Source organism: Pteropus alecto, unplaced genomic scaffold (assembly GCF_000325575.1).
Source record: "Pteropus alecto unplaced genomic scaffold, ASM32557v1 scaffold7, whole genome shotgun sequence".
Taxonomy (NCBI): domain Eukaryota; kingdom Metazoa; phylum Chordata; class Mammalia; order Chiroptera; family Pteropodidae; genus Pteropus; species Pteropus alecto.
Window position 1 is genome coordinate 16,141,749 of NW_006494614.1, and position 17,398 is coordinate 16,159,146.

General features: G+C 36.1%; 1 protein-coding gene across 1 annotated transcript in view; it reads left to right on the top strand.

Moving 5' to 3' along the window:
* Nucleotides 1-6: 6 nt before the first annotated feature.
* Nucleotides 7-17,398, top strand: part of ELOVL4 (ELOVL fatty acid elongase 4) — a 28,595-nt gene continuing 11,203 nt past the window's right edge. Inside the window, exon 1 of the mRNA XM_006926361.1 lies at nt 7-247. Coding sequence (XP_006926423.1) covers nt 148-247 — 100 coding nt within the window. The 5' untranslated portion in view covers nt 7-147. The remainder of the gene's footprint in view (nt 248-17,398) is intronic.

Genomic DNA, 17,398 nt, shown 5'->3' on the forward strand with positions numbered 1-17,398 from the left:
GAGGAGGAGCAGACGCAGCCGGGCCGCCGCCGTTGGAGGGGTCCCCAGCTGCCACTCGCTCCCTCGGCCGTCGCCTTCGAGGTCAGCCCTCCCGCGGGGGTCTTCGCTCTCTCCTCCCGCCGCCGCCGGCTCTCGCTCACTGCCGCGATGGGGCTCCTGGACTCGGAGCCGGGCAGTGTCCTGAACGTGGTGTCCACGGCGCTCAACGACACGGTGGAGTTCTACCGCTGGACCTGGAGCATCACAGGTAAAGCCGATCGCCGGCTTCCCCATCCTCCCCTGGCCCTGCGGGAGACGCCAGCCCCCGGCTGCGGAGCGCCCTTACCCGGGCCCTAGAGCTCCCTGCCCCGCTGCAGCTGTTCGGAAGCTGCGGATCAGAGGAGGCGCTGGGGCGCGGGGACCGCGGGGACCGCGGTCGGGCACTGGTTAATCTGCTCTGAACGTTAAGGCCTCCCCCTCCCCCCGACGCTTGCACGGTTTTCCTCTGAGCTTCCACCATCTCTCATCAGCTTCTCGGATGCAGGAGCTGACATGTCAGATGGAACCTGTGCTGCCGAGAGCTCTTTGCAGGAACCGCCCCACCGTATATTCCCACTTTTCCAGATCTCATCTGACAGTTCTAACTTATGCACAGGATTGGTTTTAACATTTAGTAATATTCCATACGGAGAGATGGCTGGGGGTGGGGGGACTCCAGTAGTAGCTGTCTTTTTGCTTCTTTGGGCTCCGGGTTGCTTTGACGCAACCTGCTTGCTAACCTGCTAATATTTTATCTAGCTCATCCATCTGTACTGTAATTTGGAATGAAAAGTAAAAAACAAAACAGACAAACAAAACCCCCTCACTGTTTGGCACATTGAACCTTAGTATTAGTTTCTGAGACGTTTTCAACAGCAAATATGTTTCAAGTAATTGTCTATAATGGTTTTTGCGCAGTGCAGTCTGTGAGAGGGGGTGGCTAAAACACCGGAAAAGAAATGTCTTTAGGAAGGGGGTCTCTACAGCAACACCTAGAGGTTGTCCCAGAAGCCTACATATATATAGTTTTCTTAAAATCAGCAAACTTTTACCTTTAGCTGTTGGAATTTGACAGGGCCGTCAGTTGGTTGATTTATGCAGCTCTCCTTGCAGAATCAATTGTGATTTTTTTTTTTTTACATTTTACCTTTTTTTTTCAGTTGCTTCAACTGCTTTTGGTTTTAAGGCTTTTAAAAGTTTTCCAAGTAAAAATGAGGCTAACAGGATTTTAGAAATGATCTTATGATTTAAAATTTTTTAGTGCTTTTGCAGTATTGCACTGCATCCCAGCAAGAGAGGAAATTAACGTTCCATGTTATGACTCTGCCTTCCTTCCCTAGAAATGAAAATATATTCCTGTAGTTTTGTGTTTGTCATTAGAGTAAATGGAATAATTGTTACAGCACGAATTCAGTACTCTGCATGGGATATATGTTGTGGAGAAAATATGTTGCTAGAATTATTTCTGGATGAGACAAAATGATTCTTTGACATTGATATGGCTTTAATTTCTTTAGGAAAGTGTTCTTTTTCATAAGCTCTAAAGTTTGACACTGAGAAGTAAGCAATTTGATTAGCCATTGCAACTGAAAATGGTAAAAAGAGTTTAAATTGAGTTTTTCCTTTTTAAGTCTCTCTTCTATGTACTGCTACACTGAGGTTATGTTGTACCTATGAAGGCTGGGAAAGATGTACCCTTCCCTTCATCTCTGAAGTGATTTTGGTTTTTTAACATTGCATCAGGGTTTCCCATTACACAATCGTGCAAAGCTAAACATCAGACAAGCTCTATGACAGGTAATTGCACTTTGCATACTTTAGAGTTCATACATCGTCAAGGTTCTCCAATCTCCACATAGCCAGAGCCACACCTAGGAGTTGTCATTCCTGTCTATCATTCCCTTCCTAGCTCAGAGCTTTACCATCTCTTGAGTCTCAGAGAGAATTGAGAGCAAAGATAGAATATACCTTTCTGTGATGATTCTTTTCTAATGATGTTCATGTAAAAAACATCATGATGAAATAGGAAATTTGTGTGGTTGCCCCATATGAAAGCTTGCTACTCGCCTGCGAAGGCATATGAACTAATATAATATTGTGTGCCGAGCCTCAGGAGTGAGCAGTAGCTGCTGGGACACAAGCAAGTGACCTTTTACAAACAGATGGGAGGGAAGCTTTTCACCCATGCTCTGGCTATCCACTTACGAAACCTGAGACTGCTTCCTTGCTTTCTGTAATGAGCTACCTAGTGTAGGTAGATGGTATTTCTTAACTAACTTAGGGGCTTAGTGGGATATAGTCTGTTCTGTCTTGCTGCTGTGTAAGGAGGAATATTTTTTCAGGTTCAGATAGAAGCCTGTTGTGTCCCTTTTCCTTTCATTGCCTCATCCCTTTTCTTTGACTCGTTCGCACTGCTCCAATTCCAGGAGAATCTTGTCTCACTATAATGTCATGAAAATTATAGTGAGTTTCAAAGTAGAAAAGTAACTTATTAGATGAGGCTGATGAAAAAGTTGATGAATCAGAAGTTTGGAAATGGAAAATAAAACTGGGTGGAGAGAGGAGATGGTCTTGAGAAATAGTGATGAGCATTGTGAAAGGATGCAAAATATTTAGGGAGAGCAAGAAGTGAGGGAGGCTCTGTGCTCTTGAATGCTTTCATTCCAAGGACTATATGATTCTATCTTTCTGTTTTTTTTAGTTCATTAAATATTTCTCTCCACCAAGGTTTCTACCCAAGTGTAAATAATGTATTATCTACTTTGGTGGTCCAAGATATATATTTGATGATCCAAGATATTTGTGTCCTAGGGCAAATAGTTTCTGCAAAAATATCATTTTGAGCTATTATATCAAATGGTGCTATTTAATAAAACATATCTAAAGCATTGTATAACAACTGGGCTTTTCAACAGCACATATCTAGCAAATATAGAATATGGCCCCTAGTGTATTAACACATAAAATGTTACTTTTACTTTGCACACTGGAGTTAAAACTTTGAAAGAGCTGTACTTTTAGAAAACAAACAAAAAATTTCTTTACCTCCCTATATTATATTTTTAGATAGTTTGAAAAGAAAGTTAATATAGGAAAGTATAGACTGAGACTGATATGAGACTGATATGGCATTGTGTTTATTTTTTTCTTCTATTTTTTTTTTTTTTTTTTACTTTATGAGTACGTTAAAATGATTAGAACTGGTATCCTAGACTCAAAGTGAATATCTAATCAAAGAAAAGCATATGTAATTTTTTTAAACTGATGAATCTAAATATTACCCAATCTGTAAATACCCAACTTATCTATATCATCCATTGTATTCATTTATTATTTTAACAAATACTTATTAGTAGCCTTTTGTGTAACTGACACGTAGGATAAAAACATCTTGGAGAGTTAATAGTCTGCATGCCCACAGTAAGGCCACCATATTTCTTTTTGACCTCATGTTTTTAAATGGCCATTGTCATGGAGTATGTATGTAAATGCATGTGTGTATGTGTGTGTATATGTATGTGAGTGTGTAGGTGGATGGTTTGCATTGCTGTCTGTCTGCAGATATAGTACCTCACATTTTGATGAAAAAATTGTGTCTACCCGGGAGTCGAGGTTAGAGCCTAAAAGAACAGCCTAGCTGGGTCCTTAAATTCACTTTGGAGGGGCAGAAGGGAGAAGGGGATAATGGTACAGGAGGAAGAAGGATGATGATGATGAAGTTTGGAAACTAGGCTTATATAATCAGTCTTTCTTTTCACGTGACATGCCTTGTGTAGGCACAGTACTTGGCTCTGGGGACACTTGGTCATTGCCCCCATGCAGTTTATGAAGTCCAGAGGGAAATTGCCATGGTCTGAGGGCAGTGTGATCTGTTAGTCAGGCCTAGCAGAGGTCAGAAAAGTCTATCTATACTCTTCTCATCTTTACTTCTACCTGTACTGCAGTCTTGAGTTGTAACAAGAATATTCAAGCTCTGTTTTTAGAATATTTTAGCTCTTTTGTCATGTGAAGTCGATAAGGATACTGTTGGAGACTACTTGGGTAAGTAGACTAAGGAAAAAGGTGTCAAAAACTGAAAATCCATGGAAACCGGGAGTGTACTTAAGGGTTAGTGAGTCATCTAGTTTGCTGAGACTGGGGCCTTTTGGGAGGGAACATTTAACTTAATGTAAAAAAGGTGGCTAAAAGCAGGTCTGTGCTTTTAATGAGGTTCTAGAGTTATCCTTCTCCAGTAACCTCCCCGAAGCCTCTTAAGAGGTCCATGCCATTATAGGGTGATTTTTTGGTTTGTTTGGTTCTTGTTTTTTCCTTCACTACAGTCTGGTGTTTGGTGGCAGATTCCTGGACTTTAATGACAGATGCTCTTGTCTGTTTCCCAAGGGTGTATAGCAGAAATCCTATCACAGATAGAATTCCAGGAGGGTAAAACAATGCAGAGTCAGAAACTGGTGTCAGGACACAGTTTTGAACAGTTAGATTCTTTGGCTTCGGGAGAAAAGATTTTAAGAATTACACAAATAATTATATTAGACAATACTTTTGTGATCTTAAGAGCCACAAAGAAGTTAGTCATCCTTTTAAAATTCAATTTGCTTTACTTTTTTGTCATATGATAATGTCATTAGCAAATGATTTAATATTATTAACATAAATATTATTTTGGATTTGTGTCACTTATTATATTGAATCACTTATTTTAAATTAAACATATTAGCCCATAGAGAAGAATTGTGCAACAGAATTTGTCTTTTCTCACTTTAGATAACTCCTTTCATTATCAAGACATTTCTCCTGTTAACAAATTAAGGAGCTATTTTAATTTCCCTTGGAATGAGAATGTATCAGAATATATTTTTAAAAATTATATGGGTTTGGACTTTTAGAAAAGAGAAGGGAGGAAATACATGTTTCAAAACAGTTTCCAAATTTTCTTTCTATCCTGGTCAGTCTTTCCTTGCCCACAGACCTGCAGCTCTAGCCAACTTGGAAAGCTCACCCTTGAGTAAAATGTGTGCATGTCCAATTTTATGTTTCCTGTCATACTGTTCTTTGTTTTTACTGTTCTTTCCCCCTCTACCTCTACAGATGGATTTTCATCAGAATCCAGCAGAGTTTCCCTCCTTCATAAAGCCTTTCTTGGCCATGGTACCCTGGAACTTTCATTCCTTCATTTGATCCCATTGCCTTTAGCAATTTCTCATATACTTCCAGTGCCATTCTTTCTGTGACTATTGTCTTGAACTGTTTAAACCATTATTGTTTACCTGTTCACATCTTTGTATTTTTCTTCCCAATATGAGAGAGTGCCGTGTATTTGTTAATTTGATATGTATCAGGAGATGATACCCTCTGCCCCTTAACCTAGCATAATTTCAAATAGTGATATATTTTGGTTGCTAAACACTAATAAGATTTTGGACCACACTAAATTACAGAAAATTTTTTTAAATGATTTTTATCATAATTGAGTCATAAATTCAATAGATGTTGACTAAATTTAATGAAGGAATCAATCCATTAAATCATAAATTAGCACAAAACAGTTACTTTCAAGGGTTTTAAAATCACACATAATTCTTCTCTCTTCATTGCCTATGCAGTATTGTGATGCATGTGGAAGTGAGGAGGGTAGCATGGAATAGGGAATGCAAAGAACACTGAACTGAGATTTAAATGACCTAATTAGCTTTGAGAGTTTAAGCAAGTCCGTTTGCTTTACCAACCTCAATTTTTTTTTTTCATCTGTAAATTGAGAGAGTTAAATTAGGTAATCTCGAAAGTCTCACCTGGCTCTAAAATTCTGGATATAGATGTAACTTTTAAAAATTCTTTAAATAGATAAAGCAATTTCAGATAAATATACATTGATCAATAATTCAAAAACCTCATTCTATGTAATAATTCAAATCTTTTCCAATAAAACTGTTATCAGTCATGCCCAAATAGTAAAATTAACAGATTCATATATAGTTTTTTTTTACTTTCTCTTATCTGCTCTATAAGAAATAGGTACAAGAATAGAAAAACCAAGGGATACAGGTATTTAAGCACCTACTTTGACATAGTACTGCGTACATTGCTACAATACTGTACTTATTTAATAATCTAGGTATTCCTTGAATATTTAATGATTTTGTCAAAGTAATAGCAATAACATTAAAGACTAAGTTTATTATACATCATGTATATAATGTGTAAATTACACATTACATTTATTATATAATATGCAAGTTCTGAGAATAGTTCGTTGCATAGTCTTGGGCAAGTTATTCATAGTTCTTTAATTCTCATATTTCTATCTCCGCTATGAGAGGGTTGGAAACTATATGATCTGTTAAGGCCACTTTATTGAATCCTAATATCTCCTAAAACAATGTTTTCTATAGTCTAAATTTAATCTTACTTTGTATTTTTCTATAAAAATGCAGAATTTTGTCATATATCATTACAGAAAGTTTTCAGTCATAGGCACTTTATCTTTGAGCGTTTCTAATTTAAATTTGGAAGTATGGCTTACAGTGTTTATAAATTGCTAAAAATATGTAGGTCTTAGAATATGGGGAAAACAAAAGAAACTAAATGGTTTGAGTATGAGTATGTTCCTTACCTAAAAGGCTAATTTTAAAAATCTTACTTTTGTCATATATTTTTCTTCATGGAATATCGTCATTTTTAAACAAATATCCTCAATATGGTATTTTATTTGTTTTAAGTTTTAATTACAATAGAAGTCTTGGAATTTGAAAGACAAATGCATAAATTCACTGAAAGAATTACTGTTAGGTTAATCATATAAAGGCATTTGTGGTATTGAACTGGAGTGGTCAAAAGAGTAACTTTCTCTGTTTTCATTTTCATTTGTCAAATGAAAACTTAGGCACAATGTATGTATTGTTAAAGAATTTCATATGTTTTAGCACACTCTCATAGCAGCATTATTTATGATGACCAAGAGGTAGAAGCAGCTCAGATGTCCAATGATGAATGAATGGATAAACAAGATGTGGTATATACATACAATGGAATATTATTCAGCCTTAAAAAGGCAGGAAATGCTGACACATGCTATAATATAGATGAACCATGAGCAGGACATTATGCTAAGTGAAATAAGCTAGCTACAAATAGACAAATACTGATGATTCCATTTATATGAGGTCTCTAAAGTAGTCAAATACATAGAAACAAAGTAGACTGGCAGTTGTGGGGGTGGGAGTTGGGAAGTGAGGAGTTGTTTAATGGGTACAGAGTTTCAGTTTTGCAGCTTAGCAACCAATGTACTTAACACTGTTGAACTATACACTTAACAATGGCAAAGATGGTAAATTTTATGTGTGTGTGTGTGTGTGTGTGTGTTTTACCACAATTAAGAAAAGAATTCTATATATTATGTAATTAATATGATAGCACCGCTAGAAATTATCTTTCTTCAGTGTTCAGTGGCAAAATAGTTGATTCTTTTATTTTTTCAGCTTATAGTAAAATGGCTTTATAAAGAGAGTACATAGCTGTTATCTTAAAAATAATTACCCAAGGGACTGGAAAGTAGCAGATAACAAGGAAGACAAACTTGCCTTTGTATTTTGCTTTACAGATTTACCAAGAACTTCGTAATAGCCCTGGGAGGTAGGCCTGGCAAGTATTTTTTCCATATGTTTAGAAGTCCTTGAGATTCATAGAAGCTAAATAACTTGCGGATGAACATTATAGTAGAAATGGGTCTAAACAGGTTGTTTTGTCTCTCTGTCGCATTAGCCAAGCAAGAAAGCAATAATCAGTACTCTGACCTATGTATCGGCTTATTTTACCTTATCTTACACTGCTATCTTATCTACATGATATCACTATTTAGAATACTAAATCTGAACAGTTATAATACCACTAGAGAAAATTTAAAGAAAGAGGAATGCTCAAAGGGAGTGTAAGGGCTATTGTATGAGATTAAACTAAGAAGCGATATTTATTTATATAAATTTATTTATACCATGTACATGAATACATATAATTTGCATATAAAATATAAAAAGTGGTATTTTTCTTGAGAAGGTGAAGTTTACCTCCATATGATGGAAAAGGCCAGGACCATAAAACAAGTATATTCAAAGTGAACTATGAAAGTGTTTGCCAAATTTCATAATACAAGAACTAGAAACTGTTATTATTTGGTGAAAGGGAATAAATTTAGGATTGACAGTATTTTACCCAGTGGATATTCAATTTATAGAACTGTTAGCAAGAGAAGATTTTGGCCAAAATTCCCATTAAAATACACATACACACTCTGACCGTATCTTCAGTCTTTTTTTTTTTTTTTTTTTGCCAGAGGGAAACACTATTTCAATTTTCCTAAAGCCTTAAGATCATTGGCAGCACTTAAGGGGGATGTTTGGACTCTGAACTCCCAGGTTAGCACAGAGAGGAAGTTTTATAAATGCTTTTTCTGAGACCCCCAAAATGCGAAAATTGGGTGAGAATGAAACCACTTATCTGCATTCTATCTTGGCTTCCAGGGTAGGAGGCATTAGTCTTCTGTATCAGTACTGTATCTGTATAAAAATATTTTCCCCCAGACCTTGTCTTGCTCTTCCCATTGACATTGTTTCTCTTTTCCCTATGAACTGGCTTTTATGAATATGTCTTTTTTTTTTTTTTTTTAACCATGAATTTAGATATCATTTGCACATGGTGAAACTCACTGCTATTTATTGAGCTTCTAGTTTGGGACCATTATGGACTATAAAATGCTGTGGTATACATTGTGGTATACATACCTTATCTTCTATAGTGTTGATAGCATCCCTAAAAGATAGGTATTAACTAGTCTTTGGTAAAGAAATAGACTTCAAACTACACAGCTGGAAAGTAACAGAGCTGGGATTGATTCAGGATCTTTCTCCTTTCCACATAGTGACCTTTTCATACGGCATTACAGCCTCCCTATTCATCCAACAAATACTGTTTTATTGTCCAGTAATATTCGTGAACCTTTATTGGATGCTGATTGAGTGCCAGGCACTGTGTCCAATGTTTTATATGTATTTTCACATTTAATTTTCCCATACCTTTGGTCTAGGTACTGTTATCCCCATTTTCCAAGTGAGTGAACTGATTTTCCCTGGATCTTATCCATCTAGTACTAACCCTCCCAAATTCAATCTCAGAGTAATCAGTCTTCAGCTTGGGTCATACATTGAATCTCTTACCTCATCTATGTTATTGTCTTTTCTCCTTTGCAGCCTCTGAAACCATCTCTATCGCTTTCTGCTGGAAATTCTATAATTTCTCTCACTTTCTACCTTTATCTTGATCTTTGCTTAGGCAAACTTGGAACCAAAATTCTTTTTTCCTCTGCTTCTTAACTCCTTCTTCCATGCTTTCAGGCTCTTGGGTGACTATTATACAGCTGAGTTATGTAAAATGTTTTGCCCTCTCTTTCCAACCCTGTGCTAGATTACTCTCAGGCCATTTGTTCTCTCATACCTTCAGACATTGCATTGCAGCTTACCATGGCTCTGCTGGTGAAGGTCTTCATTCCTTCCTGTCTGCCCATCACACTCCAACCTCTTGGTTATTTTTTAACCCAGTTTCTTCCTGGTCCACCTCCTCATTCTGCAAGAGCTTCCTTTTCCTTACATTCATCCAGGCACTCTTTCAAGCTCACGCCATCATCCTCTTTCCTGAATACATAGTGGCTTAAGACAGAAATTTCCCCTGCTCATCACCCTGACTCAATAGGAAACTGATCTAACTCTCATTTATCTACCACCTTCAGAGTTTGTATTTTATTTCTAGAGTATATCTCAGATCTCTCCTTGTCCCATTGTATCAAGTTATATGAAGACCCTTTCTCCTCTCTTTCTGCCTTTCACCTCACTGATACTCAAGCTCTTACTTGGCTTGGAGATTGTATTAAGAATCACATTTTAAACTTAATTTAAAAATACAAAAAAAGAATCACATTTTAGACTAGAACCTGGAGGAAGCCTTATGGTGTTATTTAATTTGTCCCTGTCATAGAGATAAGATCTTTTGCAAACTCTTCTTGATGACGGTTGTCTACATTTTTCATTAAAAATTTCTTTTAACAAACATTTAAGGCTTCTTACGTACTAGGCACTGTTATAGAGATACATCAAGCAAAAAGGGCTGTGGCTCTGGTCCTCATGACATTTACAATAAATGAAGGAAGACATGCCTACCTCAGAGGGAAACACTATTTCAATTTTCCTAAAGCCTTAAGGTCATTGGCAGCACTTAAGGGGGATGTTTGGACTCTGAACTCCCAGGTTAGCACAGAGAGGAAGTTTTATAAATGCTTTTTCTGAGACCAGCAAAATGCGAAAATTGGGTGAGAATGAAACCACTTATCTGCATTCTATCTTGGCTTCCAGGGTAGGAGGCATTAGTCTTCTGTATCAGTACTGTATCTGTATAAAAATATTTTCCCCCAGACCTTGTCTTGCTCTTCCCATTGACATTGTTTCTCTTTTCCCTATGAACTGGCTTTTATGAATATGTCTTTTTTTTTTTTTTTTAACCATGAATTTAGATATCATTTGCACATGGTGAAACTCACTGCTATTTATTGAGCTTCTAGTTTGGGACCATTATGGACTATAAAATGCTGTGGTATACATTGTGGTATACATACCTTATCTTCTATAGTGTTGATAGCATCCCTAAAAAATAGGTATTAACTAGTCTGTGGTAAAGAAATAGACTTCAAACTACACAGCTGGAAAGTAACAGAGCTGGGATTGATTCAGGATCTTTCTCCTTTCCACATAGTGACCTTTTCATACGGCATTACAGCCTCCCTATTCATCCAACAAATACTGTTTTATTGTCCAGTAATATTCGTGAACCTTTATTGGATGCTGATTGAGTGCCAGGCACTGTGTCCAATGTTTTATATGTATTTTCACATTTAATTTTCCCATACCTTTGGTCTAGGTACTGTTATCCCCATTTTCCAAGTGAGTGAACTGATTTTCCCTGGATCTTATCCATCTAGTACTAACCCTCCCAAATTCAATCTCAGAGTAATCAGTCTTCAGCTTGGGTCATACATTGAATCTCTTACCTCATCTATGTTATTGTCTTTTCTCCTTTGCAGCCTCTGAAACCATCTCTATCGCTTTCTGCTGGAAATTCTATAATTTCTCTCACTTTCTACCTTTATCTTGATCTTTGCTTAGGCAAACTTGGAACCAAAATTCTTTTTTCCTCTGCTTCTTAACTCCTTCTTCCATGCTTTCAGGCTCTTGGGTGACTATTATACAGCTGAGTTATGTAAAATGTTTTGCCCTCTCTTTCCAACCCTGTGCTAGATTACTCTCAGGCCATTTGTTCCCTCATACCTTCAGACATTGCATTGCAGCTTACCATGGCTCTGCTGGTGAAGGTCTTCATTCCTTCCTGTCTGCCCATCACACTCCAACCTCTTGGTTATTTTTTAACCCAGTTTCTTCCTGGTCCACCTCCTCATTCTGCAAGAGCTTCCTTTTCCTTACATTCATCCAGGCACTCTTTCAAGCTCACGCCATCATCCTCTTTCCTGAATACATAGTGGCTTAAGACAGAAATTTCCCCTGCTCATCACCCTGACTCAATAGGAAACTGATCTAACTCTCATTTATCTACCACCTTCAGAGTTTGTATTTTATTTCTAGAGTATATCTCAGATCTCTCCTTGTCCCATTGTATCAAGTTATATGAAGACCCTTTCTCCTCTCTTTCTGCCTTTCACCTCACTGATACTCAAGCTCTTACTTGGCTTGGAGATTGTATTAAGAATCACATTTTAAACTTAATTTAAAAATACAAAAAAAGAATCACATTTTAGACTAGAACCTGGAGGAAGCCTTATGGTGTTATTTAATTTGTCCCTGTCATAGAGATAAGATCTTTTGCAAACTCTTCTTGATGACGGTTATCTACATTTTTCATTAAAAATTTCTTTTAACAAACATTTAAGGCTTCTTACGTACTAGGCACTGTTATAGAGATACATCAAGCAAAAAGGGCTGTGGCTCTGGTCCTCATGACATTTACAATAAATGAAGGAAGACATGCCTACCTCCTTAAAAAAAAGACAGTTTCTCATTGGGGTGATTTTAGTGCAAAATGTGATATTGAATAACCATTATTTTTGCGATGTTAGTAAAGGCAAATGGATTTTTAACATTATTGCCTGCATATTAGTGATTAGCAACCAAGTATAAAAAAAGGAGTTAATTTGCCACTGTTGGTTCTAACTTACTAAGAAAGAATGAATAGTTTTAGAAAATAATATGTCATACATACTTCTTGATGTCGTGAGTATGCTCCCGAAGCTACTTATTATTTTTAGTTGGTTGTTAGACTTGTGTTTTTCTTTCTTTTGTGGTAGGTTGAATAGATTTAGATGTTGTTAGAAGAGAGAGAAGAGGCTGACTTATTCAGGTAGACTCTAGAAACAAATTAATCAAACTTTTATGACTTGATTATGTGTTATATAAAGTAGGCCCACATTTCTAAGAAGACTAGAGGAATTCTTGGATTTTAATGTGTAAATCACTTGGAAATCTGATTAAAATACAGATTCTGGCTTAGTAGATCTGGACTGAGGCCTGCGATTCTGCATTTCTAGTATAGTTCCAAGTGATGTTTTTCTGGTGGTGCATGACCACACTTTGAATAGCAAGTGAATGGAGTTCTCCTAACTTCTTTGATGATATGCTGCTATGTACTACCATGGAAAAGGAAGAATTTAAAAATGTCCTTCAACTATTGGCTTTAAAATATATTTAAGAAAACTTAACAATGGCATGGCTTTTTATAGAACATTCAATTGTTTTTTGCTCCAGCAGGGACTTTGTATGTCTTTTAGAACCATAGTGATCAATAACTGTTGCTCATTGTAAGAGCAGTTTTGGAAATGTCCTGAATGTCTATAGTAGCAGTAACCATAACAATAATAATTTATTTTCTGGATACTTTGTGACCTCCATTTCAGTCTGCTAGTGCTCGGCCATTTGCTGAGTGCATCTGCTACGCAAGCCTTTGTGGCTATAGATATAAGCGATACAACCCCTGCCTCGTCAGGAGTGGGACACAATGAAGCAGACAGTGACAGGACAGTTGCATGGTATGATAGAGGTAATCACAATGTGCTCTAAAAGTTTCAAAAGAAATGCATATTTAATACTTTCATGTACAAAAAGAGTTAATGTCAGAGGATCTTCCCACAGAGGGTTTTCAGTTTGAGCCTCAAAGCAACTCTGTGATTTGGACCATCTTATTTATTGCCCACATTTTACACAGGAGGAAACTGTGGCTCAAAGAGTTTCGGGTTCTCAGTCATTGGGCTAGAAAATGACCTGGTGAGACCGGAATGCAGTCGTTTGTACATCAGGTCCTGTTCCTCGCCCCTGTGCCACACTCCCTTTGCTCCATGTAACTTCCCAAGACCTCACCCAACTGGAATTATTTCCTACTGTAATCCTGTGCTTGTTCTTGTTAATTCTGGGAATTTAGATGTTCTAAAAATTAAAAATTTTATTCATTTTTTTGGGGGGAGGGGAGATGATGACCAGTTTAGACTAATTCGGGAAGAAAGTTCATGCTGACTGGTAGAAATCCTGAGTTCTAAAAAGCTTTAAAAGATACCAACCTTTCGGAAAAAAAAAAAAAAGAGAGAGACCTAATATACATAGTGGCAATTTGTTATAAGAATTACAGTTGTTTATATATAAGCAGAGGTTTCTAAAGGACTTGGGTTACATCAAAATATTGGATGGATTACAAGTATTTTATTATTTATTAAAATATGGCTTACATTTTCTTGAAAAAAAGGCGTTTTAAAAAAAATCCTGTCTAAATAATTCAAAATTCAGAATTAGACTTGTTATGTATTTGCTCTCCCAAATATGTTATAAAATGTATATTCTTTTAAGTATGTAAATTATAAATAAAATATTCTGTCTTCTCAGTTTAAGTTTTCCCCTAAGATTAATTATTGATGATAATTTTACTTTAATTTGGTTTAACTCTTATTTTAGAAGAGCAGATGATCTTCTAAAAGTGGTTGAATTATTGTCAATAGTAATGACAATGCCAACATTTATTGAGCTCTTACCCTGTGTCAGACACTATACATATAGTACTGTATTCCTTCCAGCAACCCCCCTGTTATCATCCATAAAGCTGGAGAGATTAAGTAACTTGCTCAGGTTTATTCAACTGGTAAATGAGGGAACCAGGGTTCTAATGCTGGTAGTCTGACTTGAGAGTCCATTTTCAGAACCTAGAGGTCTCCTCTAAATCAGGAAGAAAAGGCCTAGAAGACGTCGAAGGGCTCAACTTTCAATGGGAGGAGCTCAGATTATTCCTGATATAAAACACATTTGTGTGAAGATTTGAAGTGGAGAAGAAATTGCTTGCAGCAAGGCCTCCTCCCTCCCTGTCTGCTTGGCTGATTCCTCTTTTATTCTTTAAGAAGCTGTTGAAATGTCTGCCCTTGAAGTCTGCTTTGTCTCTTATCTCCTGTCCTAACATTGTTCTGACCTCTGATATTGCACACTCATCCTGCAAAGCAATTGATTTTTCATGTCTGTTTTCTCCTCTAAAGGACCAAATAACTTGCCCCAAATGACTTAAATCAGAAGAGGTAGAGAGTCTGACTTGAAAGTCTATTCTGTCTGTCTGCCATGCTGTGTGATTTTAAGAAACATCAGGTTAAAAATAAAAACCCATTGAACAGAAAGAACAAACTAATCAAAAACAGACTTACAAATATAGAGGACAATCTGGTGATGGCTGGGGAGGGGGTTGGGAGGCTGAGAGAATGGGGCGAAGGCTTAAAGAAGTATAAATTAGTAGTCGATAGGTGGTCAGGGGGAGAGCGAGTATGGCATAGGGAATGCAGTTAGCATTAATGTAATGGCTAGGTGGAGGGCTAGAGGAGAGAAAGAGCAATTAGGGGGATTATTTTATAAGTTGTATAAATGTCTAACCAATGTGCTGTGAACTTGAAACTAATAAATAAAATAAAACAAATTATTAAAAAAATAAATAAAATTAAAAAATAAAAACCTATTGGTGGAGAGTGTTCAAGGGAAGCCCCATTTTGGATGGACAATTTTTATTCCCATTTTTTTTATGAAAGTGTAATGTACACATAATAAAAGTTATCTCTTTTTAGTGGAAAGTTTGTAAGTTTTGATGAACAAATACAGTTGTATAAACATTCCATGGCCTTTTAATACAGATACACTTGTATGATTGCTGACCAAAGTAACGTTTATAAATAATTTAGTAATCAGTCCCACTTGGTATGAGCTTTATGAAATGGTCAAAGTGTTCTAAATGGAAACTGTTTCCCAAGAAAGAGTTAACCCTTCTGGAAGGGTTAAAGTAATGTGTCTTGGTAGCTCTTGTTATTAAAATAAACTTTCTTGCTCCTGAACTTTATTTGCTTTAATATTTAGCTTTAGGTTTACTTAAATTTAGTTTAAAATCCGAATAGGGAGCTCATTACCAAAAAAGAGAGCTCTTTCTGCTTACAGAAAGAAAAACCCAGTGGTTAGAAATTTTCTGAATTTAGGTATTACTTACCTCCTTAAAATTTCTTTTCATTAGTTCTCATTCTATACTCCAGACATAGAGAATAAATCTAATCTCTGTTTAGGTCTTTTAATAGTTGACAAGCCTTTTTTTCAGGCTAGACATCCTTATAACATTCCCATACTCCTTGTGTCAAACATTCATGATCCTAGAACGGGTCTGCTAGATGTAGCACCTAGGAAAGTATAAAACTTGATTTGTTTGAGTATCTCTTGTCCTTTTTTTCTGCTGAGGGAACTTTGGTGGTAGGTCTTTCTTATATTCTTTCCCTTGAAGGAACATGATTGATAGTCACAATTCTGTCTTAAAATATCACTTGTACCCGTAATTTAGAAAGAAATTGGGACATTTTTCTCCCTTAAAATTAATGGACATATTGACTGAGTGGTACTGGAATAGTTGCTAGGATACATGAGGTGGATGCTTCACCTTCTTGGGCAAGTCTCTTGACCTATCAGAATCTTATTTTTATTTAAGATAAAGGGATCATTTCTATATCTAAAATTCTACAACTCTAGTTTAAATAAACATTTACATGCAACATGAAAAACTTAAAACTGTTGATAAGTAGGCTCAAGGTAAGAGTAAAATCACTAAGATGTGAAGGTATAAACATATTAATAGTATAAAATACAAAAAATAAGACAATTTGACAAATAAAATAAACTAGAGTCAATTTATATTTGTGCCATACTGATCCCCTCCAAAAAAGCTTTTTAAATAGAGAATTTCCGAGAATGTTACATAAAACTCGTTTGCATCTTGGTATTCCTTAATGATAGAATTTGACTCTAGTGAAGGTAGGAGGGATGGGGTTTTAATATAATTTTCTCTCTTTCTTTTTCCTTAATAGATTCATTGTATGTAATTCTATTCATAACTGTGTAAGATTAGGATATTGACAACATACTAGACATATATTTCTTTTTACTCTAATATGCATAATCTACATTTAAATTCAGTGTAACTCAAATGACTAGGGCATTTAATTTAAATGTATTATTTTAAAAAAAAAAAAAACCTCAAAAAGAGATCAAACCTGTGGTTAACAGAGGTGAAGGGTAAGGGAAGGGGGACTTAGAGGAAGGTACAAACTTCCAGTTTTAAGATAAATAAATACTAGGGATGTAATGTACTGCATGGTGACTATAGCTAACACTGCTGTATGATACACAGGAAAGAGAGTAAATCCTAAGAGTTCTTTCTCATCACAAGGAGAAAATTTTTTTCCTTTTTTTTTTATTGTATCTAAATGAGAAGCTGGATGTTAGCTGAACTTACTGTGCTAATCATTTCACAATATATGTAAAACCATCATGCTGTATTTCTTAAATTTACACAGTGATATATGTCAATTATTTCTCAATAAAACTGGGGGGAAAAGCAAAAAAAAAAAAGCAAGCAAATGCACACATCTTTTTTAGAAGAAAGGCAACATAAGTTATTTAAACATTTGAGTTAATGAAAAGGTGAACAATTCATTATTTTAAGGTTGTAGAAATTATGTAAAGCTTCAGTATTAATGATTTTTGTTTACCATTCTAATCCCTCATCTTTTTTGTTGTTGTTGTTCAAAAACTGAGTGATGGTGAATTTTCATCTTATTGTATGACACTATTGTGATGCACTCAGTTCTTTTTAGTGGAAAAGGGAACATATAAAAGAAATATAGGACATATGAATATAGTACTCAGGAGTATTCAGGGAAATAGCAATGCAAGTAATTCAGAAAGACACACATAACTGCAAAGGCATGGAGAAATTTCATGGAAAT